This window comes from Myotis nattereri, assembly GCF_964212035.1.
Source record: "Myotis nattereri genome assembly, chromosome: 3".
Classification (NCBI taxonomy): domain Eukaryota; kingdom Metazoa; phylum Chordata; class Mammalia; order Chiroptera; family Vespertilionidae; genus Myotis; species Myotis nattereri.
In genome coordinates, this window is record NC_138077.1 from 189,596,825 (window position 1) to 189,624,560 (window position 27,736).

Sequence of the window (27,736 nt, forward strand, 5' to 3'; positions counted from 1 at the left end):
CTCTTGCATTCCAGGACCCCTCGAGGGATGTCCGAGAGCCGGTTTCAGCCCAATTCCTGCAGGTCAGGCTCAGGATCCTGCCGGAGGATCCCTGCTTACTCCACAGCCGCCCTGAGCCGTGGCAGGTGCAGCCCGCTGGGGAGGGACTATGGGAGGTTGGCTCCAGGGCATGTCTGGCCAGACACGCCCCACCTTAACCAACCCCCCTCACCCCCACTGCTGGCCTCCACCCAGGACCGCCTGCATTAGTCCCTGCACCAGAGCCCGTGCAGCAAGCCAGAAGACCCGAGCATGAATTTTCTTTCTTTTTCTTTTTTTTCCATTCACTCCCCAGAGGCCCTTTCAAGCGGCACTTCCCCAGGAATTCTAATTAATTTTCTTCCAATGAGCACAAATCTGTGCACTGGGCCACTAGTGTATATACAGTATCCTTTCTAAAGGTCTAATCAGCCTTACAACCCAACTACCACCCCCTAATAGAAAAAGTGCTTGTGCTTCAGTCCAAGGAAGAGGACTAAACCAGGCAGTCCCTGAGAGAAGGTAATACCAAAAAACACCTGGAAGCTGAAGCAGAAGTCCTGGAGGGAAATTCATGCTTCCCAGAGCCTGGCTATATCATGAGATGGGCAAAAGAAAAGGGTGCCCCATGTACAAGGCACCCTGGATGGTGGGCAGGAGGTTTTAAGATGCAGAGTCTGTTGGTGGCCAATAAGGAGAGCACTGTGAAAAGCACCTCTGAATTTTCTGGAACAGCAGTATTTAACCAGATGGCAGGACCCAATGGTTAGGGGCAGAGGAAGCACCCAATTTGGCAGTGATGGGGGACAAGGGACTTTTGCTCCACTCATTTCCTGGCAGTACTTCATGATGACATTCTCTGCCATGGAAATGGATTAGTGGTTGTTTAGGGCTGGAGGGAATAGGGCGATAGGGGGATGAAAGTTTAAGGATACATGGTTTCTTTTGGCATAATGAGTATGTTCTAAAATTGATTATGGTGATGCTTGCACTTATCTATGAATATGATAGAAATATTGCATTATATATTTTGAAATGGGTGAATTGTATGGGATGTAAACTATATCTCAATAAAATTGTTTTAAAATATAACAAAACATACCACCCCTCCACAGAACTCTTTAGCTGTAAACTCCCTTACTACATATTACTCAAAACTCATCATTAGTACACCTGTATTGTTATCGTAAGTTAGTCTTTATTTTGAATTTATGAATTTAGGTTTATGAATACCAAGAAAAGTAAATGGTAATCATGAAAACTAGTTCCTCATGAAAACAAATTACAAATAAACAACCAAATTCCTTTTACGAGTCTCCTCTTCAGCACTGACTACACAATTTCAGCCCTGGAACACATCCAGTCCACCACACCTAGTATTGTCTTTGCTAGAAACATCAAAGTATGGACTGTGGAACACTGGACTATCCTACCTGAAGCAATCCTTCCAAGAGAGATAAGGGTTGTCTGTGTCTCCCTAAACATCCTAACTATCTTTACTAGCAGGTCATGGCTTATCATCCATGATGCTGTCTAAGCTCTCTTTTACATTTGGTTTATTTATCCCATTAAAGGAACTTTTAAGGTCCAGTTGCTTCACTTATTCGTGCCCATTTGGATGGTGTATTTCTTAGTATCTCATTGCTTTCCAGGCCAAAGAAGTGCTTCCACTCATTCCTTTGGTTCATGGCAACAACTTCCTGAGCATTTTTTCAGCTTCATTATGTGACCAGAACCATGTAAGTATTCCAAGAGCAGACACACCGTGATTTTAGATAAGGACATCTCCTTGCCTTGTTTCCAAAGCTCTTCTGTACGCTCTGTACATGTGACAGCAAACTGAAATGGTCTCTAGAGAGGAGTGTTATTAAAAACTACGCGGCATAGTGTACTCATAACTGTTTGCCCCTAAAACAATCACCTTAAATGTTTCCCTACTAAATCCAGATACACAGATGTATGAAACAGTCTGTCGCACCTCAGAGGGAAGGCCATGGTGGATGGGTAGGTGGGAAGAGATCAACCAAAAAACCTGTATGCTTATATGCACAACCCATGGACACAGACAACAGGGTGGTGAAGGCCTGGGGCGGGGGTGGACTAGGAGGGGTCAATGGGAGAAAAAGGGAGACATATGTAATACTTTCAACAATAAAGATTGAAAAAAAAACAACAATAAAGATTTTAAAATAAAATAAATAAATAAGCCGAAACCGGTTTGGCTCAGTGGATAGAGCTTCGGCCTGCGGACTGAAAGGTCCCAGGTTCGATTCCGGTCAAGGGCATGTACCTTGGTTGCGGGCACATCCCCAGGAGGAGATGTGTAGAAGGCGGCTGATCGATGTTTCTCTCTCATCAATGTTTCTAACTCTCTATCTCTCTCCCTTCCTCTCTGTAAAAAATCAATAAAATATATTTATTAAATAAATAAATAAATAAATAAAATTTTCCTCTACTGAAACTCAACAGTACTGTTCCAGCTTCTAAGCTTGTATTTTATCCCTTCTCCCATTCTCACACAAAAAAAGCCTGATACGTATGGAAAACACACAGATGCCTTCTGCCAGGAATTTGAATTGAGTTGTTTTACATGCATGAAACCCATAAACATATTTCATAACAGTCCATTCATTTCCTAAAACTAAACTTAATATATTCTCTTTTCTCATAGCTTTTCTCTTTGAAGTAGTCATTTGTCTTAAAAATCTAATCCACACAATTTGTTCTGATAATATATCTTTCAATCTATATTTAAATAATATTCCTATATCTAGCTAAATCGTATCATTTTCCATAATATTAAAAAATTAGGTTTCACTCTTCAGATCAAATTATCTTTCATGCTTGCTATCAACACGTTTCTATTACTTAAATACAGAATTTCATTTCTTAGATATAAAAACTCTTCAATAGATTGTTCTGTATACTTATCTACTGGCCCGCACTATTAGTGTCCTTGCCTATGCCCATGAAGGGCAATTTCCATTTCTGTGGTTCTAATATGTAACCAAAGATTCTGGTTTTTGTGTTTTAGGCAAACATTACTCTCTACTTTTCAAGCTACATCACTTTGCTCATGCCACAGCCACCCTCTGAGATTTCCAAGGCATCTGTACAGATTGGAGTCCTATATTGCTCCCACACATTGACTGCAGGTCAACTCTGGCAACCCTACTACTAATAGGAATACTTTCCTACATTCTTACTGGCCATTTCTCAATTACAAATCTGTTCTTCTAAATCTAACGTTTCTAGTGCCAGCAGAAATCTGGTGCTCGAGGTACCCTCTGCCCTCCACCCCTCCCACACTACTCACACAAGGTGTTGATCTCGGATCTTGCGCAGTTGGATCAAGTCAGGTTTGATACTGTTCATTTTTTTATCTATTTCCCGGTTGTCCAAAGCTTGTTTCTTCAAATCTTGTTCTAGACGCATTTTGCTATCATGAATCTCACCCAGACGGGATTTCAATTTGTCATAATTCATCATAATTCTGTGAAAGTATTTGACATATTAAGGCTAAAATAGGAATCAAGCAGAAGCATTCTATAGTGGGAGCAGAGCCTAATATCTTAAGTGTGGTCAACATCTGCTGTTTTTTCCTGGACCATATGCATTCCCACTCTTCTAGCAATAGCACCTTGATGGTCCTTGTAGTATGGGTTCCTTGCCCTCATCTTAGATTCATGGGTGAAAATCCACACAACCCAGCATGACCAATAAAAGTATTCCATTCCGTCTTATCCACACCCTCCGGCCAGTGACTGGCTCGGGAACAGGAGTGATACCCAAACTGACTCAATGAGAGTCAATTCCAGGACTTTGCTACTCTTGTAAATAGAGATTTTCTTTCCACCTGGATTGCTAAATTATGAGTATGTATTTGATTCTAGGGACTCTCAGCTGCTATACTGCACTCTCATAGGGAAAGACTGCCTGAGGATGAAGCCAACACAAAGAAAAATGAAACCAAAAGACAGAGTATGGCCCAGTCTGTGTGGCTCAGTAACTGAACGTAGACCCATGTACCAAGAAGTTGCCAGTTCGATTCCCAGTCAGGGCACATGCCTGGGTTGTGGGCTCCAGCCACAGTGAGGGGCTTGCAGGAGGCAGCCAATCAATCGATGTTCTCTCTCATCAATGTTTCTATCTCTCTCTCTCCCTTTCCCTTCTTCTCTCTAAAAATAAAAATAAAAAAATCAACAAAAGACAGAGTATGAAAGCCCTTGTTTGGGCTTTGGATTGAGCCATGATTGAACAAATACCAGAAAAGCTATATGGATGATATAAAGAGATAACACAAAATAGCAGTTAAGAGCAATGACTTTGCAGTCAGCCTGCCTAAGTATGAGTCTCTGGCCTATCACTTACTGTGTGGCTATGGGAAAATTATTTAAATTCTCTGAGCCTTTATTTCCTCTTCTGTTTAAAATGGGTACTTAAATAGTACCTACTTCATTGGGTTACTGTGTAAATTAAATGTGATAATACATGTAAAAGGACTTAACAATGCCTAGCACATCTTGGTAAATACTCAGTAGGTGGTGGCTATAATCTTTTCCAGCACACAAAGTTTTGTTGTGCTGAATCCTCCTTTTAAGGCACAATTGTCCACACTACTCATCATTCAATATGTGGTTTTATATTACTATTAAAATGTCATCATGTTACTTTACCTCCCATTACACTGAACTAAAAAATCTTTTCTATTTCTTCATTATTAATAATTGCTATTGACTGCAAATGCCAAGATACACTCACACACACAGACATGCCTTTCTGCATCATTAATGCATGTGTGTGTGTGTGTGCGTGTGTGTGTGACTTAATTCTCATGGCATTTCAACAAGATATTATCCACAGTTTATGGAGGAGGAAACAGGCCCTAAGAATTAAGTAACTCACCCAAAATCACATAGCTAGTAAATATTCAACACAGAATCCAAGCCCATGTTTTAACATTAGGCTATACTGCCTCACACCACTCAGCCCTATTCTTTTTTTTTTTTTTAATTAAATCTTTATTGTTCAGATTATTACATTTGTTCCTCTTTTTTAGCCCTATTCTTTTGCACAAATAAGTTCACTAACACTTTGGACATGAGAAATAATTTTGCTTTTTTCTTGGCTTATTTTTCTGATTGTTACAGCACCTGTTACGGTGCGGAGAGTATATAGCGGTACTCAATGAATAGGATTCATTTTTATTTATTATCCACTTCTTCACTCCTCAACCCACTGTTTTCTGGCTCAGCCTTCCAATATTCCACTAAATTTGCTTTGATAAAAGCTTACAATATCCTTTGGTTGCCAGATCCAATAGTTCTCATACTGCTCATTCTCCCTGTGTAATCTCATTCTTACCATCTACCATCACCTACACACTTATGCCTCCCAAATCCTTCCTGTACCCTGAGTTCCAAATCCAACAGCCTTTCAGACAACTCCATTGGGTTCTCAAAGGAAACTCAAACTCATTGGTTCTAACCCCACACTCTCCTCAGATTCTCTACAGTAGGTCCTCGGGTTACATCGGAGATCCGTTCCTACGGCGTGACATAATGCGATTTTTGCTGTAAGTCGGAACCCACCTACAAAAGCACCTACGTCACTTGCATGGAGCACATACACAGCAGTAATGAAGTGAAACAGTAAAAAAAAATTTAAAAGAAAGATAACAATTCCTGACCTTCCCTTGTAGTAAATAAATAATAAAAACCATAAAGCACATATGTACATACGTCGAAATGACAGAACATTTTTTTTTATAAGTAAACTAGAGGCCGATGCACGAAATTCGTGCAAGAGTAGGCCTTCCTTCCCCCGGCTGCCGGCAACGGCTTCCCTCCGGCACCCAGGACCTGGGCTTCCTTCACAGCCCCAGCTTCGTCTGGAAGGTCGTCCGGTCTAATTAGCATATTGTGCTTTTATTATTATAGATGGTAGATGGCAACGTAACCACAAAACGATGTACGTCGAGTCCGATGTAACCGAGGACTGTCTGTATTTTGTGGATAACACCATCCCTTAGTAGGAGTAAACTTTGACTTATCCCACACCTATCATTCCTGGTCAGGCCTCAAGTCCTCAACATGTCCATTAACTCCACCTCCTTTCCTGCCATTGCTCTGGTTCAGGCCCTCACCATCTTTTAACCTGATGACATAAGACTACAGCCACTTGCAACAGTCAGTCAGCTGCTCAACCTGCCCACGGTCTTGTTCCGCCTCCAATTTATTCTCAGACTGCTGCTATTGATTTTCAGTTCAACAAATATTCAGTGAGTACCACTATGTACTCTCCGCACCATAACAGGTGCTGTAACTATCAGGAAAATAAGCCAACATCCCTACTTTCAACAAGCTTGCAGTTTCATAAGTGGGACATTCAGTAAATGTTACAGTAGGGGTCGGGAGCAGATACTATAGGTATAGGGACAAAAAGACCCCAAACTAGTCTAGGGAATCAGAGAAAATTTTCTAGAAAAAATCATGTCTAAGCTGAGTCCTAAAGGGTGAGCAAGAGCTAATATTTAGGAGGAGGAGAAAGAATGCAGAAGAGAGGAGGTTCAGTTTGGTATCACTGGTGGGAACAGCAAGTACTTCCATATGAAAGGGCTGTGAAGTTTGAGGGGTAAAAGCAAACACAACAGAGATTATTGGGAAAGAAAAGACATCTTGTCTCACTGATGTACTTGGAGGTAATTAGGTAGAGTTACCGTTCGATTTCCTTTTCATTCCCCTCTCTGCGAAATCGCTCAATATATTCTTTGCGATACTGTTCTTGTGTGTGACACTGCTCTTCAAAAATTTTAATTGTTTCATTAAAAGCTTCAATTGCCGTCCGCTTCATCTGTATTTCCTATAGGAGAAAAAAAGAAAAGCTATATACTTTATTATCTTTATTTTTTTGGAACTTTTTTACAGTTCCATGTAAGACTGAATTCAGAAAGCTAAACCAGCAATTTTCTACGTTTTTCATCTCATGGCACACATAAACTGATTACTAAAATTCTGCAGCACACCAAAAAATATATTCTTTGCCAATCTGACCAAAAAACAGGTATAATTTTGATTCAGTCACATCCAACAGCTATTGTTATGTTGGCTAGTGTCATTTTTTTATTTGACAAACTAAGGGAAAAGAGGTCAGTACCCTTGACGAAATAGTCAGGTATTGCATGTTTTAAAAATTCTTGTGGGACAACAGTTGAAAATCGCCTGGTTAAAATAAGACCCTTTATTTAACTCTTACCCTTATTATTTATAAGCAAAATGAATCATTCAAACCCTAAAATCAAAGAAAAAGTATAGCTGAGAACCACAGAAAGACCTAAGTTGCTAAGAGGGATCAACCCCTTGACACATTGAAGACAAGGATAAATAAAGACCTGCCTTTGCACCTATTGTAGTGCTGACCCCCAAAAGGTGCTAAAGGGGTGAATGGATAGAGCAGAGGAGTCCATGCAACAACATGCAAAGACTTATCCCCAGAAGAGCCCTACAGAGTCTATTTAAAAAAATAATAATATATATATATATATATGTATATATATATATATTTTATTGATTTCAGAAAGGAAGGAAGAGGGAAAGAAAGATAGAAACATCAACGATGAGAGAGGATCATTGATTGGCTAGTTCCTGCACACCTCCTCCTGGGGATCGAGCCCTCAACCCTGGGAATGTGCCCTTGACCGGAATCGAACCCAGGACCCTTCAGTCGGCAGGCCGATGCTCTATCCACTGAGCCTAACCAGCTAGGGCCAGGGTCTATTTATTCTTGCTTTAGTTTCTAAAGCATGTAGTTTTCAAAACAGAATCATCAGTAAATTCATCTGATTAAAGCAGAAAATGAAAAAGGGGAGAATAGCTGCAAAAATCAGATGCAGACTAAGATGTAAAATGAAAACTCCATAAAACAAAAACCCATTCAGCACTAGGGTAAGAAGTCTGAGGGTATTTGTAGACTTTAGCATCTGACTCATGATTCCCCTAAAACCTTCAAAGAGGATTAGACTTTATTCTATTTTACTTTAGAAAGTCAAGAAATATGTATAAAGGTCTAGAAAGATTACTATCCTGAATGTTTATAATTTTTAAAGGTTTGGTGCTTACAAGATAATTCCTCAACTATCCAGCATTGATTAATTTCAACAAATGATTATTGAAAATCCACTATACAGGAAGTACCATCTGGTGATAAAGAGATTCATAAAACATGGAGCCTACCTTTCAGGATTTGAACTACACAGGTGAAATAGATTTCTGAACTCTAATAGGTTCTGTTTCATGTCATGGTAGGGAAATCAAGTGGGATAAATCAGTTACTTATTGCTTTACAGAGGCTTCATGAAGAAGACAGCATTTGAGCTAGTTCTTAAAGAACTGGGGTAGGGGGAAATGCAGCATCGCACACATTAGGCATGGCATGTACATGAAATATTAGGAGATGTTCAGGGATAAGCAACTGCTCAGTAGGGTTGGAACAAAGGTTGATGAGGGAAGCTCAAACCTTTATGATGTCCCATATAAGTGAGGTAATATTATACATATCTCAAATAGTACTGCAAACTTATTGAAATGCCCACATCTAAATATTTAGCTACAAATTCTGCACTCTGAAATTATAGTAAAGGGTACTGGCACCCTTGTAAAGTTAGAAAATACTTACAAAGCTCTGGCCCTGTATCTTCAAAGAAAACACCAATAATATAGACTTTACTAACACTGGTATATGTGTTGGTAAATAGGGCAGCAAACAGGAAAGTATTTGACATCACTGTCCAAGCAGCAGCTCCCCTGTAAACAATGTCACTATATCTACTACCAAAACTATAAACCTACCTGGATCTACACCCCTTCCTTCTTCCTCCTCCCTTTATCTACCTGTGCTCTGGGGCTCACCTTCTCTTCCATTCTCAGGTACTTCCATCCATTACATCAGCCAGCCCCTCTTACATCATTAACTCTCCCCATCTAATGGTTCCTTCTCATCAACATACAAACAAGTTCTAGTGACACCACTCTGGAAAAATAAAATCCCTAACCTAAATCCTCACCCAGTCACAGTTAAACTTCTTGAAAGAGTTGTCTATATGGCTGTCTCTCTTTCTTCATCTCTCATTCACACTCCAACTCACTCTATTTTGGCTTCTGTACTCACCATTCCACAGAGACTGCTCTTCCAAGGTCACCAATGATCTCATGGCCAAATTCCTGTCCTTATCCCAATCTATCACTAAGTCCAATCACTTTTCCTCCTAATTATATGTAATCCAGATGTTAAATAGCCTCACCTGTAGTCAATTCTCACCCTGTGCCAACCAACACCATCCCTTTCCCATTCTCTGGGAAGAATTCACTTATATCACAGCAATCTAGATTTTATCTAAGATTTCACAGAAATATAGAGGAAGTCTATAAAACTTACAAAGACACAACACAAGGAGTTCTACAATACTTATGAACACTACAACACTTATAAACAGAGGACGTCAATTATTTAATCTCTGTTTAACACTTATTGTCCCAGCCCATCTCCTGTACCACTAATTACTGGATCCTTGCTCTCTTCACTCACCTCCCAAGGCTTTAAGCTCCATAGCTTTCTGTGCTCAGCCCCATCTCAAGTCCTGCTCTGAATTCTCACATAGAGAAATTTAGCCCTCTTCTAGTTTCGACCTACTAGTGGCATTTGGTTGCCTCCATCTGCCCCCCAAACCCAGTTCTCCAACCAGGGATTCCAAGTTCAGAACCTGGTCTCATATCAGTTGCTTCGAACTCATAATATGCTGTGAAATCCCCACTATTACAAAGCATGTTCACAGCATGTGGAGCTTTCTCCAGCCATGTCAGACAGGAGAGGTGCAACGGGCAGCCGATCCATGATTCTCTCTCATCATGGATGCTTCTATCTCTCTCTCCCTCTCCTTTCCTCTCTCTGAAATCAATAAAATTGTATTTTTTAAAAGAAGAAAAGAAAGGAGAAGTGCAGCTCTATACAAGCCAAAGCCACATGCAACAGTGGCCATTTTTTCTAGCTTCTATTCACAGGGGGCTTAGCCCTCCACTAGACTCCGCTTCACACCATTAGTCTGACTCCATGCCCTGACCAAATGTGGAGGCTCTGGGTTCATTATCTTGCGTAGACTCATTCAACAAATAAAACAATAACTATATGCCAGGCATTATTTGAAGTGTTTGGGATACATAAGTGAACAAGCTTAAAGATTTCTGCTTTCCTGGAATTTATAGTGTAGGGGATTATACAGACAATAAATAACAGATATGGTAAGTTTAAGTAAAATACATAGTTTGTTATAAGGTAAGAAGCATTATGGAAAAAAGAAAAGCAGAGTGGAAAAGGAAGGTTGGAGAGTTGCAATTTTAAATAAAGTTGTCAGGTAGGCCTTATTTGATAACAACATTTGAGCAAAGACTTGAAAGAGGTGAGGGGGTTAGCCAGGTGACTACCTGAGGCCAGAGGATGTGTTTCAGGCAAGGAAATAGCCAGTGCAAAACACAAAGGTGGGAAGCAGGTCTAGTATATTCCAGGAGCAGCAAGGAGGCTAGAGTGGCTGGGGCACAGCGAAGAGAGTTTAAGAAATGAGGTCCAGGAGGAAAAGGGGCACAGATCATAATGGCCACTACAAAAACAACTCTGGCTTTCAGTCTGTGTAAAATGTGGAACCAGAGCTGGGTCTTAAACAAAGGAGTGCTGTGATCTTACCTACACTTTACAAGTATCACCTAGCTGCTATGTCGAGAATTGATTAGGGGAAGGGGAACATGGATAAGGAAAGGAAAGGAGGTTTCTGTGCTAAATCAAAGCAAGAAATGATAGTGGCTTAGATCAAGGTATTAGCAATGAATGTGGTGAGAAGTGGTTGAATTCTGGGTATACTCTAAAGGTAAAGTCAACAGGAATTCCTGATCGACTGGATACAAGGTATAATAGAAAGAGTCTACTAGAATGACTTCAAGGATCTTGGCCTGAAAGATCTTGAGGATATGATTGCTCTCAACTGAAATGGGAAAGGCAAAGGGTAGAACAGTATTGAGGTGAAATATCAGGGTTCAATTTTGGACATGTCAAATCTGAGATATCTACTGAACATCCAAGTAAAGCTGTTCATTAAGCAGCTGGATGAATGAGTCTAGAGCTAAGAGAATTTAGAAGTGTTTGGGATACATAAGTGAACAAGCTTAAAGATTTCTGCTTTCCTGGAACTTATAGTTTAGGGGATTATACAGACAATAAATAACAGATACAGTAAGTAAGTAAAGTACATAGTATGTTAGAAGGTAAGAAGCATTATGGAAAAAAGAAAAGCAGAGTGGAAAAGGAAGGTTGGAAAGATGTTTGGGAGTTACTAGCATATAATGGTATGTAAAACCATGAGATGGTTTGAAATTACCAGAGAGTAAATAAGTAACTAGAAAAGAGAAGACGACCTGGCCCGGTAGCTCAGTTGGTTAGAGAACTGTCTCGACAAGCCAAGGTTGCAGGTTCGATCCCAGATCAGGGCACATACAAGAAACAACCAATGAATGCATAAATAAATGGAACAACAAATCAATGTCTCTCTCTCTCTCTCTCTCTCTTCTCTCTCTCTCTCTCTCTCTCTCTCTCTCTCTCAAAAAAAAAAAAAAGTTGGAATAAATCTGGAGAGGTAGGGGGAGAGAGCGAGAGAGTGAGAGGGAGGAAGGGAGAGCGAGAGAGCGAGTGAGCGAGAGAGCGAGTGAGCGCCCAAGCCAGCGAGAGCAGACGACCAAGATCAAAGAGGAGAAATCAGCAAAGACTGAGAAGGGAAAAACCAGGGAGGTCCAAATCTCAGTGGCCTCTACTTATTTCCAAATCTGGAAGTTCCATTTATGGTTATTATTATGGACGCCTGTTCCACCTCTGATCTATAAAAATATTCATATTGGTTTTGTATACAGCTATGTGCCTTTTTATTTTTTATTATTATTTTTTTGTTAATCCTCACCTGAAGATATTTTTTCATTGATTTTTAGGGAGAGTGGAAGAGAGAAGGAAAGACAGAGAGAAACATTGATGTGAGAGAAACACATCGATTGCATGTGCCCCAACCAGGGCCCAGGCCAGAGAGGAGCCTGCAACCAAGGTACGTGCCCTTGACCGGAGTCAAACCCAGGACCCTTTGGTTCACAGGCCGATGCTCTACCCAAACTGGCTAGGGCAGCCATGTGCCTTTTAAAATATTTTTTTTTTATTGATTTCATAGAGGAAAAGAGAGGAAGAGAGATAGAAACATCAATGATGAGAGAGAATCATGGATCAGCTGCCTCCTGCACGTCCGCACTGGGATGGAGCCTGAAATTTGGGTATGTGCCCTGACTGGGAATTGAACTGTGATCTTCTGGTTCATAGGACAATGCTCAACCACTGAGCAATACCAGTCAGGCCAGCCATTTGTTTTTAATGTTTATCATTTTTAGTGGGAGATATAACATAAGTGCATAAAACAAATGCACAGCTTAACAAATTATTATAAAACTAGAGGCCTTGTGCACAAAATTCGTGCATGGGGGGTGTCCCTCAGCCTAGCCTGCACCCTCTCCAATCTGGGGCCCCTTGGAGGATGTCCAACTGCCGATTTAAGCCCGATCCTTGTGGGATCTGGCCTAAACTGGCAGTCGAACATCCCTCTCACAATCTGGGCCTGCTGGCTCCTAACCACTCGCCTGCCTTCCTGCCTGATTGCCCCTAACCGCTTCTGCCTGCCAGCCTGATCACCCCCTAACCACTCCATGCTGGCCTGATTGATGCCTAACTGCCCTCCCCACTGCCAGCCTGGTCGTCCCCAACTGCCATCCCCTGCCAGCCTGGTCGCCTCCAACTGCCCTCCCCTGATGGCCTGATCGCCCACAACTGCCCTCCCCTGCCAGCCATCTTGTCGTGGCCATGTTATGTTGGCCATCTTGTGATGACGTCACATATGACGCCACCTAGGCTTTTATTATAAAGGATAAACATCCACTACCACCACCCCCAAAAATTCCGTGCATCCTTTCCAATCACAACTCTCTTCTTCCCAGTCCATCTCCCCTGCCTTGGTGATAATACTATCCTTTATGATGATTCTTTGTGATTCTTCATGATTTTATCACTTTATGTTCCCATCCAAAATAAAAAAGTTAACATCTGTCTGGTTTTGTCCATTATATGAACAGATGTGTATTATATGTATTCTTTTGCATCTTTTATTCAATATTCTTTGTGAGATTAAACATAGTGTGTGTTGTGTGTATACTTGTATACACACACAAATATAGTAAAATCCATCACTGCTTTGTTTAATGCAGAGGAAAGGAATTAAAATTTGACATTTGGACTAATGCAGATTGTGTTTAACAAATATTGTCAGAGTACTTCAAACTTTTGAAGAATAGGGCCTCATCTCTCTCCCTCTGTGTTTCTGGAGTCAAGCATAGTATCATGCCTAGACAAGGTGTTCAATAAGTGTTTTTTGGATGGCTATACTGACCTTTGTAACCAGATTACCTATCTCTCTCTCCCACACACATACACACACACACACACACACACTCAAATATAGTTGGGGTTGCCATTATCTCCATCTTACAGATGGGATCTGAAACACATAATCTCTCAAGGGACACAAGCAATTTTTAGCATAACCAGGATTAGAAAATAAATCTCCTGAATTCTAATTCACTTCATTTTATATATTTTAAGAAGGTAATACATGCAAACAGAAAAAAATATATCAAACAATATAAAAGTATATATAGTAAAGAGTAAGTTTTCTACTTTAGGACTCTCACTGTCTTAATTATCTTACCCAGAGGATATACAGTATCAGTTTCTGATCAGAATACATATTAACATGTACACATATAGCACCCTCTACACAATTTTTAACCATAAGTGACAGTATACCACATATATTTTTCTATAGCTTTCATTTTTTACTTAGTATATCTTAGAAATCACTCCAAACCAATACAAACCTCCCACATTCTTTCTAACGGTTATAGAAGACCTCCCCTGCAGCTAGTTGTGATCTGCAGCTACATCTAACCAGTGGGAAGAGTGTGGAAGCAGTGTGTGTTTCTAGCAAGTAGTTTTAAAAATAGGAAACATTCCTTTTATTCTCGTTCCTATTTTTCCTTCCTGATTGCTAGAGTATAGTTGTTATGGTTGATATTGGAATAAGCCAACTTCCACCGATAGCAAGGCATCAAGACAGAAGAAACCTAGGCCCCAATTACTGTGGAGTTGCCATAAAACCCCTGAAATGCCTATGCATAAAAGAAAACTAAATTTCTATCTGAAGCCTTTGTTATTTTATTTTTTGTCACTAGCAGTCAAACCTTATTCTAGTTAACACTAACTGACATAAAATATATCCTTAACCAATAAAAAAGTGATTTATGAATAGGAAAGGAATTTATATCATCAAAGTCCCCAAAAGGCTATTTAAGATATTAAGACCTCTAAAGATTGTCAGGTGAATTAAAGAAAATTTGATGTAACTATGATGTTGCATACTTACTGGCCTAAAAAACAAAAACATACTAACCTGGGATGTTCTGGTATATTCTTCATATAGCCTGTCATACTCTTTACTCTTTTCCTGATACTGAGAGTGATACTCCTGCAGTTTTTTACCTACTGCATCAATGTTATCTTCTTTTACCAACTGATCCTGTGCAGGTAAACAAAAGAAGTAAAGAATGTCAACAATTCTACATTAATTTCTACATCTATTTATTTTTAAATTGCATTTCTACTGTAAGTTTAAACCACTGGATTAATATCAAGCATATAAAAGCACTAAATCCTTTTGTTAACACGAAGATCGGTCTTATATCACAACAAAATAGTTAATACTTTCAAAATTAAGAAAAAAAGTATAAATAGAAAACATAAACAAAAGTATTTTTTTTACTATATTTTTATTTATTTCAGAGAGGAAGGAAGAGGGAGAAATATAAACATCAATGATAAGAGAGTATCACTGATCAGCTGCTTCCTGCATGCCCCCTACTGGGGATCAAGCCTGCAACCTGGGCAGATGCCCTAACTGAAATTGAACCGTGACCTCCTGATTAATAGGTTGATGCTCAACCATCTGAGCACACCAGCCAGGCAACAAAAGTATTTTATATAAAGTTAATAAATACATGCAACAAGCTATTCATAGTTGCAACAAAGTAAGTTCTAAAATTCTTAAATCTTCAGTAGAAAATTTTAAATGACTAGATTTCTTTTTTTAACTGGTAAGTCAGAATCAAATAATCCTGTTAAGTAATTACTTGAGGAATAGCTATCAAGAACGTGTGTAATCTTGCCCTAACCGGTTTGGCTCAGTGGATAGAGCGTCAGCCTGTGGACTCAAGGGTCCCGGGTTCGATTCCGGTCAAGGGCATGTGCCTTGGTTGCGGGCACATCCCCGGTGGGGAGTGTGCAGGAGGCAGCTGATCGATGTTTCTCTCTCATCGGTGTTTCTGACTCTCTGTCCCTCTCCCTTCCTCTCTGTGAAAAATCAATAAAATATATTTAAAAAAAAAAAAAAAAAAAGAACGTGTGTAATCATACCTGCTGGTATTTGGACACTGGGTACATCAGCTTCACATCAAGTTTGGGATTGTACTGAGCAAGAGATTCATGATGATAGTGGTGAATGAGCTCCACCACAGAATTAAATGTCAGAGGATCAGAAAAGCCGTATTTCCCATCTCGGTGGTAGATTTTTATTAACTTATTATTGCCTCCTTTCCTGTAAACAACAAGATAACAACTGTAGATTTTGCCAAAAAAATTCTACTGAAGTACTACTACTTTCATATGAAGATATGAAAGCTTGATGTCACATAATAAACAAGTTTTATTATGCTGAGGCTAGAACAGGTAAAAAGGCATATGTAAGTATGTGTGCAAAAGTATATGTAATATCATATTATTTTTACAACTATTTCTTTTATCTATAAATATCTTGCTTATTAAAGGTTAATATACCTAAACAGCAGTCAGTATCAATAAATTTGGCAAAAATAATCACTTAAGAGAAATAATCTATGTATCTTTTTTTTCCCTGAATGAATTACACTTCTAGCCCAGACCTTCTCCTGAACTGTAGATAAGCACAGCTCAACAACAAAAGAGGTTCAAGGTTGGGCCCAAGGGTACACCAATGTTTAGCGGTCAGGGTATGAGGAAGAACCAGCAAAGGAAACCAAGAGAAAGCAGTTAATAAAGTGAATGGAGAACTAAGTGTTTATCTTAAAAACTATCTAATTTTTTATTTTTTTCTAAAAAACAATGTTTTAAAAAGCATTTCAACAAAGAGGAAATAATCAACTGAGGCTTGACAAAGTAGAGATCGCTAAGTGATCTTGATAAAATTGTTTCAGTTGAATGGTAAGGATGGAAGCCTGGCTGGAATGGATTAAAGACAATGAAAGGAGAGGGAAAAGACATGCCTACAGACAACTGTCTTGAAGAATATTGTTGTAAATGATCATTCTGGCTGCTGTGCAGAAAATGAGTCAACAGGGATGGGGAAGGTTAGAAATTTTAAGATGCTGGGAGGCCTGTCAGGAGGTGACTGCAAAAGATCAAGCAAGATGATGGTGGCTTAGATTTAGATAGGAGAGAAATGTGAAGAAATTACTAATATAGATTTGAAGGTACAGTTGGCAGGATTTACTTAATGATGACTTGGATATGAGAGTGAGAGAAAGAGAGGAGGAAAGACTTGTGGCTTGAGTAACTGTAGAGATGGTGGTTCTATTGCTTAAAAAGAGTGAAGACTTGAAGAGAAACAGTTTGGGTAGGGGAGTTGGGATTGAAATAAAAATTCTGCACTGACCATGTTAAAATTAGTATCTCCCCTAGTTATCTAGCGGCAAAAGCAAGCAGGCAACTGGATATATGCATCTGGAGTTCTGAAGGTCAGAGCTGGAGATAAGGTTTATGAATCTCACTGCATATCTGTATATTAAAGCCAAGGGACAGGACAAGCTTCACTGTGGGAAAATGAATACAGAGAACCCTGTAGAGCAGCGGTTCTCAACCGGTGGGTCGCGACCCCTTTGGGGGTCAAATGACCCTTTCACAGGGGTCACCTACAACCATCGGAAAACACATATATAATTACATATTGTTTTTGTGATTAATCACTATGCTTTAATTATGTTCAATTTGTAACAATGAAAATACATCCTGCATATCAGATATTTACATTACGATTCATAACGGTAGCAAAATTACAGTTATGAAGTAGCAACGAAAATAATTTTATGGTTGGGGGTCACCACAACATGAGGAACTGTATTAAAGGGTCGTGGCATTAGGAAGGTTGAGAACCACTGCTGTAGAGTGATAAGACAGAAGCCTGACTAGAATGAGAAAAAACTGTGTTGAATCAACAGGGAACACTGATTATTCCTCAGCTCAACTGAAGTCCTATGGCATTAATTTCTTTCAGTGTCATTACCAGAAACTAATATAGTGACTCCAAATTTCTAGCATAAAATATGGGATTCTTTTTCTTAAAGATACTAGGATGGAAAGGCAGCAAAGAGCCAGATTAATCTGTATTTGAGCCTATCCTTTGCCACTTACTAGCTACTAGTATGTGTCGTGAGGCAACTTTCTTAATCAGTTTAAGTTTTAGTTGCCTCATCTATAAAATGGAAATATTAATACCTACATGTCATAAGGTTGTTGTGAGAAATAAGTTATTACATGTAAAATGCTTAGTACAAGAAAGTTGTTATTGTTGCTATTGTTATTATTCTTTTCTTTAGATAGTCACTTTATTTTTTTAAAAATCATAAGACTTTATTGTAATTAGGCGATTTTAATGGTTAAAATTAAATGTGGGAATATCTAAAGAAGTTTTCCTAATTTTTAAAAAATATATGTCCCACTTTTGTAAATATAAAAGGGATACAACCACCACTTATGAGATTCTAATATGCCCACGTGGATAGCATGATACAGATTGAGAATTGCTTTATCTTCTACATATCATCATCATCCTAAATAAGGCTGAGTTTTAACGCTGAAGTCTGCATTAAGGAAAATAATAGGGTTATTAGAGGGGTGGATTCCCAACATATCATGAACAACCTTACACTGTGCACATCACTTCTTCTACACTCATGGTCAACAGTATACATCTTATTTCCTTACAATAAAGCTTTTTCACTTTATTGCTACCAAAAAATAAATATTGTCATTTTTATAAAACATTTAAATGTTTAATGTATAAAAAAGGATAGTTAGCCAAACAAAAATTATGTATCTATATTAAATTAAGATATGAAAAATGTATATATAAAGATTTAAACAAAATACAGAAATCTTTGTATACCAGAAATAAATAATGCTAATGAAATTGCTGAAAAATACTCACCGCAAAGTCAAAGTATAATCTCCCTGCATTTTTGTTGAGGCATCTCTGACCAAGAAGGTACCATCTGGCATGTCCCGTAATTTGTCATTTACCTCCTCCCTGAAGAATTATAGTAAAAATGAAAAAAACACAAGTGTCATTTGTGCTCTTCATATATTATTACCAAGGCTAGTTGGGAAGTGGTATAGTTATAGAATCATAGGGCCGTCAGAGGTCATTTAGTTCCTCCCTCTAGGTATGTTCATTCTGTTTTGATTTTCGGTGTTATGCAATTTAAGGAAGGGCTATTTACTTCTTAAACTTTTCCAGATTTCAACTATCTATAAGAGATAGTGTTTCCATTAAGCCTTTAGGGATTCCTTAGGCAGCTCTGAACTTGCAGAGTTTCAGGAAAAACCAGCAGCCGTTTAGAAAGAAGGTTATATTTAAGCAACACTGGCAGCTGTCTGATCAGAGGGGAAGAAATTCACTAAATTCACAATTTTTCAATATAATATCCTCCAATATGAACGCATACTGTTAATAAATTTCTCTTCGGAGCTGGTTTGGGACTTTAAGGAACAGTACTGGAACACTCAAAGGAAATGGCAGGGTATAAAAGACCCTTGAATTATAGAACCACAGGGTCTTAAAATATAAATTTAAATGATATTTAAATATAATAGATCCTTTTATTGTATAATGCTAAAATAAATTTTTTCTGATAATTTTAATATAAATATATATTGTCTTCCTCAAAAAAATAAACATAGAATTACCATGTAACCTAAAAATTCCACTTCTGGGTATATACCCAAAACAATTGAAAGCATGGACACATATTTACACACAATGTTTATAGCAACATTACTCACTAGCCAAAAGCTGGAAACAATCCAAATGTTCATCAAAGCCAAATGTCCAGATAAATAAGTAGATATATATTAAGTGAAATATTGTTCAGCTTTAAAAAGGAAGTAAATTCTGACACATGCTATGACATGGATGAACTTTGGAGGCATAAATATTGTATAATTCCACTTATATGAGATATCTAGAGTAGTCAAATTCATAGAAACCGAAAGTAGGATGGTGATTGTCAGGGAGGGGCTGGGGAAAATAGGAGGAAAGGGGAGTTAGTGTATTATGAATGGGTATAGAATTTCACTTTGGGAAGATGAAATAAGTTCCAGATATGGGTGGTAGTGAAAGTTGAACAACAATGTAAATGTACTTTATACCACTGAATTGTACATTTAAAGATGGTTAAAAGGGTAAGGAAAAGAAGAAATGAGTGCCATTTTGGTAATGGGAGAGAAGAGACAAAAGAAAGAGGGAGACAATCATATTGAGGAATATAGTATCAACCTGAAACCTGAGTTGGCTGAAATGTGTAGTGTTTTTTAAAAACAAGGAAATGTAATATTCAAATTTTAAATATATATATACATATATACATACATATATATATGTAGTGTGTGTGTGTGTGTGTGTGTGTGTGTGTGTATATATATATATTCCTTCTCTAGATTCAAATATTTCCAAAACCACATTTTACTCAAAGAGAAATCTGTCCAAGAGTCCTGTTTCCCAAAATGAGGTGTGTGGAGTGTATCAAAATCACTTGGGGAGGTTGTTAAATGCAGATTCCTAAGCCCCACCCAATTGATTCTTGCACATGTAAAGACTGTGGTACTACTACTGCCTTAGAGACAAAAGGTAAGGAAAATTAAGTACCTATAAGTATCTTTCACCCTAAGATATGTGTAACTATCTTAAGAGTATGTATTACTTATTCAGAAATATAGCCCCAATATAGTATTAAAAGTAAAATCACACCCATAATTTAAAGATTTTCTTGTCATTTGGGGGGGGGGGGAAGCATTTAGAAACTTTTGAAATGTTACCACACAATCTCTTAAATGGTCATCTTTAAATGACAATTAATGGGACATTAAAGTATTTTAACTACTAATTCTAAAAAGTGATTTTTAAAAAAATACATTCAATAATAGCTGCATTCTAGTTACCTTGAAATATCCCCCCAGTACCATTCTGCATCCTGAAGAGAAACAGAATTGTCCTTCATTCCATTTGTAACAGCTGAAGTCATTGGCTTAGGTGGCTTTGGTGGAAGAGCTAGAAGAAAAATGAATATTATTTTGTAGATGTAAATTATAATTTGTTTTATTTCCTCAGTCAGGAACCACTCATTAACCAATGTACACTGAGATTCAAATAATTATAAATCAAATAGAACTTTTTTTCTAAAATGTTTTTACTGATTTTAGAGTGAGAGGGAGGGGGTGAAGGGGGAGGAAGGAAGACAGATAAGAGAGACAGAGACATCGGATATGAGAGAGAAACACTGATCGGTTGCCTCCCACACGCACCCTAACTGGGATTTGAACCGGCAACCTTTTGATGCATGGGAACCTTTTGATGCATGGGACGATACTCAACCAACCTGGCCAGTGCTTATGTTAAATCTTAAACATTAGTCAAAAAAATCCTTTCAAAACTATAACAACAATTGCCTGAAAAGTATAATTTTCAAGCTATTTGAGGTTTTTACTCTTCCTATATTTTTAAATTTATTTTTAAATACATTGGCATAGAATATTATATTAGTTTCACGTGTACAACCCCAGGATTAGGCATTTATATAACTTACAAAATGATAACCCAGATAAATCTAGTACCCATACGACACCATACATAGTTATTACAATTTCTGTTCTGCTTGTTTGTTTAGATTCCACATGTAAGTGAAATAATCTGGCATTTGTCTTTCTCTGGCTTATTTCACTGAGCACAACACCCACTAGGTCCAACCATGTTGTTGCAGATGCTAAGATTTCATTCTTTTTTATGGCTGAGTCATATTCCATTGAATATATGCACCACTACTTTATCCATTCATCTGCCGATGGAAACTTAGGTTGCTTCCATATCTTGGCTACTGTAAATAATGTTGCAATGAATATATGGATGTACATGACCTTTTGATTTAGTGTTTTGGGTTTCTTTGGATAAATACCCAGAAGTGGAGTTGCTGGGTCCTTCTTTGTCTCCTATTGTAGACTTTGTTTGTCTATGTAAAGTCGATTTTGCCTGGTTTAACAATTGCTACCCAAGCTTTTATGTTTTGTTTTGTTTCCATTTTTATTAAATATCTTTTTCTACATCTTTATTTTGTCTTTATATGTCTTTTGATCTGAAGTGAGTCTCTTGTAGACAGCATATGAAAAGGTCTTGTTTTGTTATCCATTCTGCCACTGTCCATGTCTTTTGATTGGAGCATTTAATCCATTTACATTTAAAGTAATTGTTGATAGATATGTAGTTATTGCCATCTTATTTTTCATATTTTTTATCTTTTTAAAGAAGGACCTTTAACATTTCTTGTAATACTAATTTGGTGGTGATGAACTCCCTTAGCTTTTTCTTGTCTGGGAAGCTCTTTATCTGTCCTTCAATTCTTTTTTTAAAGTATGTTTTTACTAGAGGCCCAGTGCATGAATTTCGTGCACTGGGGAGGGTGGGGGGGTCCCCCTCAGCCTGTCCTGTGCCCTCTCACCGTCCGGGAGCCCTCAGGGGATGTCTGACTGACCCAGAGGCAGGAGAGGCTCCCACCATCACCGCTGTGCTCGCCAGCCATGAGCCCACCTCAGGGCTTCTGGCTGAGCGGCACTCCTCCTGTGGGAGCACATTGACCACCAGGGGGCAGCTCCTGCATTGAGCATCTGCCCCCTGGTGGTCAGTGCACATCATAGTGACTGGTCGTTTCACCAGTCGATTTGCATGTTAGCCTTTTATTATATAGAATTGATTTTAAATAGAAAGGGAGAGAAAGATCAATCAGCTGCCTCCTGCATGCCCCATACTGGGGTTCAAACCTATAACCTGGGCATGTGCCCTGACGGGGAAATAGAACAGCAACCTCAAGGTGCGTGGGAGGACACTCAAGCAAATGAGCCACACCAGCCAATTGAAGGCTGTCCTTCAATTCTAAATAATAGCTTTACTGGTTAGAGTAATCTGATTGTAGGTCTTTAGTTTTCATCACTGAATATTTTGTGCCAATCCCATCTGTCCTGCAAAGTTTCAGTTGAGAAATCAGCTGACAGATTTAAGGACACGCCCTTGTAGAAGACTGCTTTTCTCTTGATGCTTTTAAAGTTCTCTCTTTGTTTTTAACCTTTGGCATTTTATTTATGATGAGTCTTCATATGGGCCTCTTTGGGTTAATTTTGTTTGGGACTCTCTGTACTTCCAGGGCTTATATATCTACTAGAGGTGCAGTGCATGAAAATTCATGCACTGGAGGGGGGATCCCTCAAGGGCGGGAGGCGACCTGGTGATCAGGGGCAGGCGATGCCCCCATTACACTTCTGCTGCTGCCACTGCTGGCAGCATAAGCTTCAGCTGGCCCTGGTTACCTGAGCCTCGGGTGGCCCTGGGTGGCTGGGAAGCTGACATCCGAGGCTTGCCTGCGCCTCAGGCATCAACTGGGCAGCTGCCATCTGAGGTTTGCCTGCGTTTTGGGCAGGCCCTGGGCGGCTGGGGGGCTGAGGGCAGGTCCAGCCACACTGTGTGCCTGCCACCACCCCCCCCCCCCCCGGGCAGGACTGAAAGGACTGGGGGACTCCGGCGGGGCTGAGAGGACTGGGCGCCGCCATCTTGTGGCTATGGGCACTGCCATCTTTGTGAGGGGGTGACAGTCAATTTGCATATTCCCTCTTTATTAAATAGGATTCCTTCATCGTATTAGGGAAATTTTCAATCATTATTTTTTTAATTTCTTGCTCTCTGACTTCTGGCACCCCATGATGAGAATGTTGGTAAACGTGAAGTTGTCCCAGAAGCTTCTCACACTATCCTCATTTTTAAAATTTTTTCGTTTTGCTGTTCTGATTGGTTGTTTTCTGGTTCCTTATATTCCAAATCACTGATTGATTCTCTGCCTCATCTACTCCACTGTTGATTCCCTGTAAATTATTCATTTCAGTTCACATAATCTTCATTTCTGACTGGTTCTTTTTTATGGTTTCCATGTCCTTACTTATGCTGCTGAAGTTCCCACTAAGTTCCTTGAGCATCCTTATAACCACTGTTTTGAACTCTGTATCTGGTAATTGTTTGCCTCCATTTCATTTAGTTCTTTTTTCTGGAGATTTTCCTGTTTTTTCACTTAGAACCCATTTGTCCCCTCATTTTGGCTGCTTCCTGTGTTTGTTTCTATGTATTAGATAAAGCTACTACATTCCCTGGACTTGGTAAAGAGACCTTATGTAGTAGGTATCCTGTAGGGCCCAGTGGCACAGCCTCCCCAGTCACCTGAGCTGGGAGCCCCAGGTGTACCCCAGGTGAACTGTGTGCACTTTCCTATTGTAGTTGAGCCTTGATTTCTGTTGGCACATCACTGTGAGGGCCTGCTGCAACTACAGTGAAGGAGCTGCTATTCAGGGGCTGACCTCATTAGGCAGGACTCGCTTCAGTGGGGCTTTGGTGCCTACTGAGTCTGCCACTTGAGTATGTCACTGGTGCAGGTGGCTGGGTTATAATCAGGGTGTTCTGAAACTGTCCACCATGTGCACTGGCTCTGGGACCTCCCAGGTGGTGCAAGGTCAGCCACTGCCTGTTCCCTGCCTGGGGCCACCTGGCATGAGCTACAGAGTGGCTGCTACTTGTGCTGGGCTTGGAAGTGCCCAGGGAGAGGTCAAGCTGCTAACCAAGGCTGGCTGCCGCTAATGCCAGGTCTGGGGTCACTTAGCAAGAGGTACTGCATACCAAATGCTACCTGTTTGAGAGACTTTACAAAAGTATGAAGCATGAGCTAAGAAAGGCCCTTTGTATAAAAAGGCCACTGGAAATGGCTTGGGTGAGCCCAAGTTTGAGGGAATCACTAAGGTGGCTGGGGGGTCAGCGGGTGCCTAACATTATTATCCAGGTTGATGGAGACTCAGATATGGTGCCATCCTGATGGCTCTGTGGAACAATGTCCTCTACTAGCACTTCTGTCTGAGAAAAAGCTGCCTCTCTAGCCCTAGTCCTAACACCAGACAATTCAGTTCCTCCCCATATGTTCCTATGACTTTTGAGCTGCTGCCCCAGTGCTGGAGCTCTGAGCAAGTCTGAGTAAGTCCATGTGTGGGCCCTTCAAGGATGCCTGGAAATCTAGGAGCCCTCCATCTCTATCAACCACAGTCTCTGCTGATTTTTACAGCCAGAAATTATGGAAACTTCTCTCCTGGCAGTGGAACCCTGGACTGAGGGGCCTGGGACCACTTAAGGGGGATCTCCACAGGCAAGATACCCTTACTGATTTCTAACCACCACACGTGGGTAAGGGACCAGTCTGTTCCATGCCTCCACATCTTCTACCAGTTCCAATGTGCCTTCTTTATATCCTCAGTTATAGGATTTCTGTTCAGCCAGATTTCAGGTACTCTGAGTGATGACTATTCTGTAATTTAGTTGTAATTTTGATGTGGTTGTGGAAAGATGTACTACATTTATTTATGCTACCATCTTGACCAAAACTTCTTATCCCTTCTTATAAACACTAACTTTTAATTTTGGACAGATGTCAAAAAAAAAACAATTGTCTCTCAAAAGATGATGTGGCTCTCCTTCGCAAATAATTCAGTCCAAACGCCATTAAGTGGGGCTGGGCATAATGACCAAGAGTTGATGTCAGAGATGGAAGCAGCTGAGAGAGGACTATGTCCATATAGAAGGGCAGAAGCACAGCAGAGGATCTCAGAGCTTGAGCAGGTGAGGAAGGGATCCTCATGGGGACAGCCTGTGAAGGGTGATGGAAGAGGAGTAGCATGGGGCCCAGATGGCACAGTATTAGAGACATAGTCCTCGGAAGTAAGCATCCCAAATGCAGAGGGGCAAAGCCAGAGAAGGGTGAAAAAAATTTCTATTTGGGTGGGGGATGGGAGGTGGCAGGGGGAACCCTATATAGTAAAGAGGTAATATGCTAATTGACCATCACACCCTCACAAGATGGCAGTGCCCACAGCCACAAGATGGCGGTGCTCAGTCCCCTCAGCCCTTCCAGGAAGCAGCGGGCCCTCAGAGAGGCTGCCGCCAGAGTCCCCCAGTCCTCTCAGCCCCACCAGCAGTGAATTTTCATGCAACCATTACCTTTTTAAAAAATCCTTACCCAAGGATATGATTATTTCTTTTAGATCATCTGTTCTCTGGGAGCAGGCCTAAGCCAGCAGGTGGGCATCCCCCAGGGGTCCCAGACTGTGAGAGGGCACAGGCTGGGCTGAGGGATCCCCTGTGTGCATGAATTTTCATGCACTGGGCCTCTAGTGCAAGAATAGCTATTACAGATTGGGTACATACAGAGACATAGATAAAATAAGTAAAACCATTAAAGATAATCGAGCCTGGCCAGTGTGGTTGAGCATCAACCTATAAACAAGGAAGTCACTGTTTGATTCCCGGTCAGGGCATGTGCCTGGGTTGTGGGCTCGGTCCCCAGTAGGGGGTGTACAAGAGGTAGCCAATCAATGATTCCCTCTAATCATTGATGTTCCTATCTCCCTCTCTCTTCCTCTCTGAAATCAATAAAAACATATTTTTTTAAAAAAAGATAATAGAAGCCGAAACCGGTTTGGCTCAGTGGATAGAGTGTCGGCCTGCGGACTGAGGGGTCCCGGGTTCGATTCCGGTCAAGGGCATGTACCTGGGTTGCGGGCGTATCCCCAGTAGGGGATGTGCAGGAGGCAGCTGATCGATGTTTCTCTCTCATCGATGTTTCTAACTCTCTATCTCTCTCCCTTCCTCTCTGTGAAAAATCAATAAAATATATTAAAAAAAAAAAAGATAATAGAAGCCAGGTTTCTCATAGTCTAAAATGAAAGTTACAAATATAGAAAGGTAAAAAAAAAAATAAACTCTCTGGTTTGGACTGGGATTGCACATATTGATATAAATTCAGAGAACTAAATAGATGTAAATGTCTATATTTATAGGGAATACAACTATTCCATAGCTCTGTCCCTTGAGAAGTTCGGGGATTGGCAACACCCCAATATCTTCACCTAGCATTCAGTTCTTGTTTTCTTATGCTATTCTCTACTAAAAGGAGCCAGGGCTCTTTGGAGAAATGGCTAATTCCAGGACTACAGTACAGCAAGTACTAAATAAACCTGGAAATCATGCCAAAAAGGAAGCAACTGCTCAAAGAATGAGGGGTCATGACCAAAGAATAAAGACTCCAGCTTGAAGGGTTCCCACTACCAAATCTGGAACATCAATACAAATAATAAGGAATATAAGCCATGTAAAAAAGGAATCTATGTGCCCATGCAGAAATAAATGAAAAACTAAAAGATTAATGATTAATTATATAATCTCAGAGGACCTTCTCACAAAATGCTTAGCAATCAAAACATTTAAAAAGACTAATACAATAGCAATCCTGGCAAACACCATCTTAATAAAGTAATCAAGGTTAATACCACTAGTAATGATGAACTCATGGGCCCCCAATAGGATATACTGAGAAGAACACATCATCACTCCCATGATATTCCTACCAAATACCTCACAAACTGAATCTAATCATGAGGAAACATCAAACAAACCACAACTGAGAGACATTCTACAAAATAACTGGCCTGTAATCTTTTAATATGTCAAGGTCATGAAAGTCAAGAAAGGTTCCTTCCAGATTGAAGAGGACTAGAGAATCATGACAATTAAATGCAAGGGGTGACTCTAGACTGAATTCTTATTATAAAAGACGTTACTGGTACAATGGACAAAACCTGAATCCAAAAATGAAATGATAGTAATGAATCAATGTTAATTTTCTGATTTTGATGTTTGTATTGTGGTTATGTAGGAGAATGTTCTTGTTTATGAAATACAAACATGGTCATCATGTTGGCAACTTACTGTCAAGAAAATCAAATTATTTTTACTGTACTTGAAACTTTTCTATAAGCTGCTAGACTGTTGCAAAAAAATCTTAACAAAAAAGCGACAATATTGAGGGAAAAGGGAAACAATGTAAATATGTTCTTCAAAACAGAATTTCTTTATTATCAAATAATTTTAAACAAAGGTGTCAAGACAATTCAATTGTACAAAAGCAGCCTTTTTAACAAATGGATGTGGCACAACTAAATAGCCACATGCAAAAAAAAAAAAAAAATGCAGCTTGACTCCTATCTTACATTTTATATAAAAATTAACTCAAAATACATCAGTCCTAAATGTAAGAGCTAAAATTATAAAACTTTTAGAAGAAAACAGGCTTAAACCTTAATGACCATGGATTAGGCAATGGTTTCT

General features: G+C 39.6%; 1 protein-coding gene across 1 annotated transcript in view; it reads right to left on the reverse strand.

Annotated features, from left to right (window-relative positions):
• The window catches only part of LOC308515252 (phosphatidylinositol 3-kinase regulatory subunit gamma), an 84,330-nt gene that overhangs the window by 14,816 nt on the left and 41,778 nt on the right, over positions 1–27,736 (reverse strand). The window contains exons 2-7 of the mRNA XM_081085864.1: positions 20,443–20,551; positions 18,434–18,532; positions 15,610–15,790; positions 14,591–14,716; positions 6,737–6,879; positions 3,335–3,511 (exon numbers count right to left, since the gene is read on the reverse strand). Of these exons, the coding sequence (XP_080941990.1) occupies positions 3,335–3,511; positions 6,737–6,879; positions 14,591–14,716; positions 15,610–15,790; positions 18,434–18,532; positions 20,443–20,551 (835 nt within the window). The remainder of the gene's footprint in view (positions 1–3,334; positions 3,512–6,736; positions 6,880–14,590; positions 14,717–15,609; positions 15,791–18,433; positions 18,533–20,442; positions 20,552–27,736) is intronic.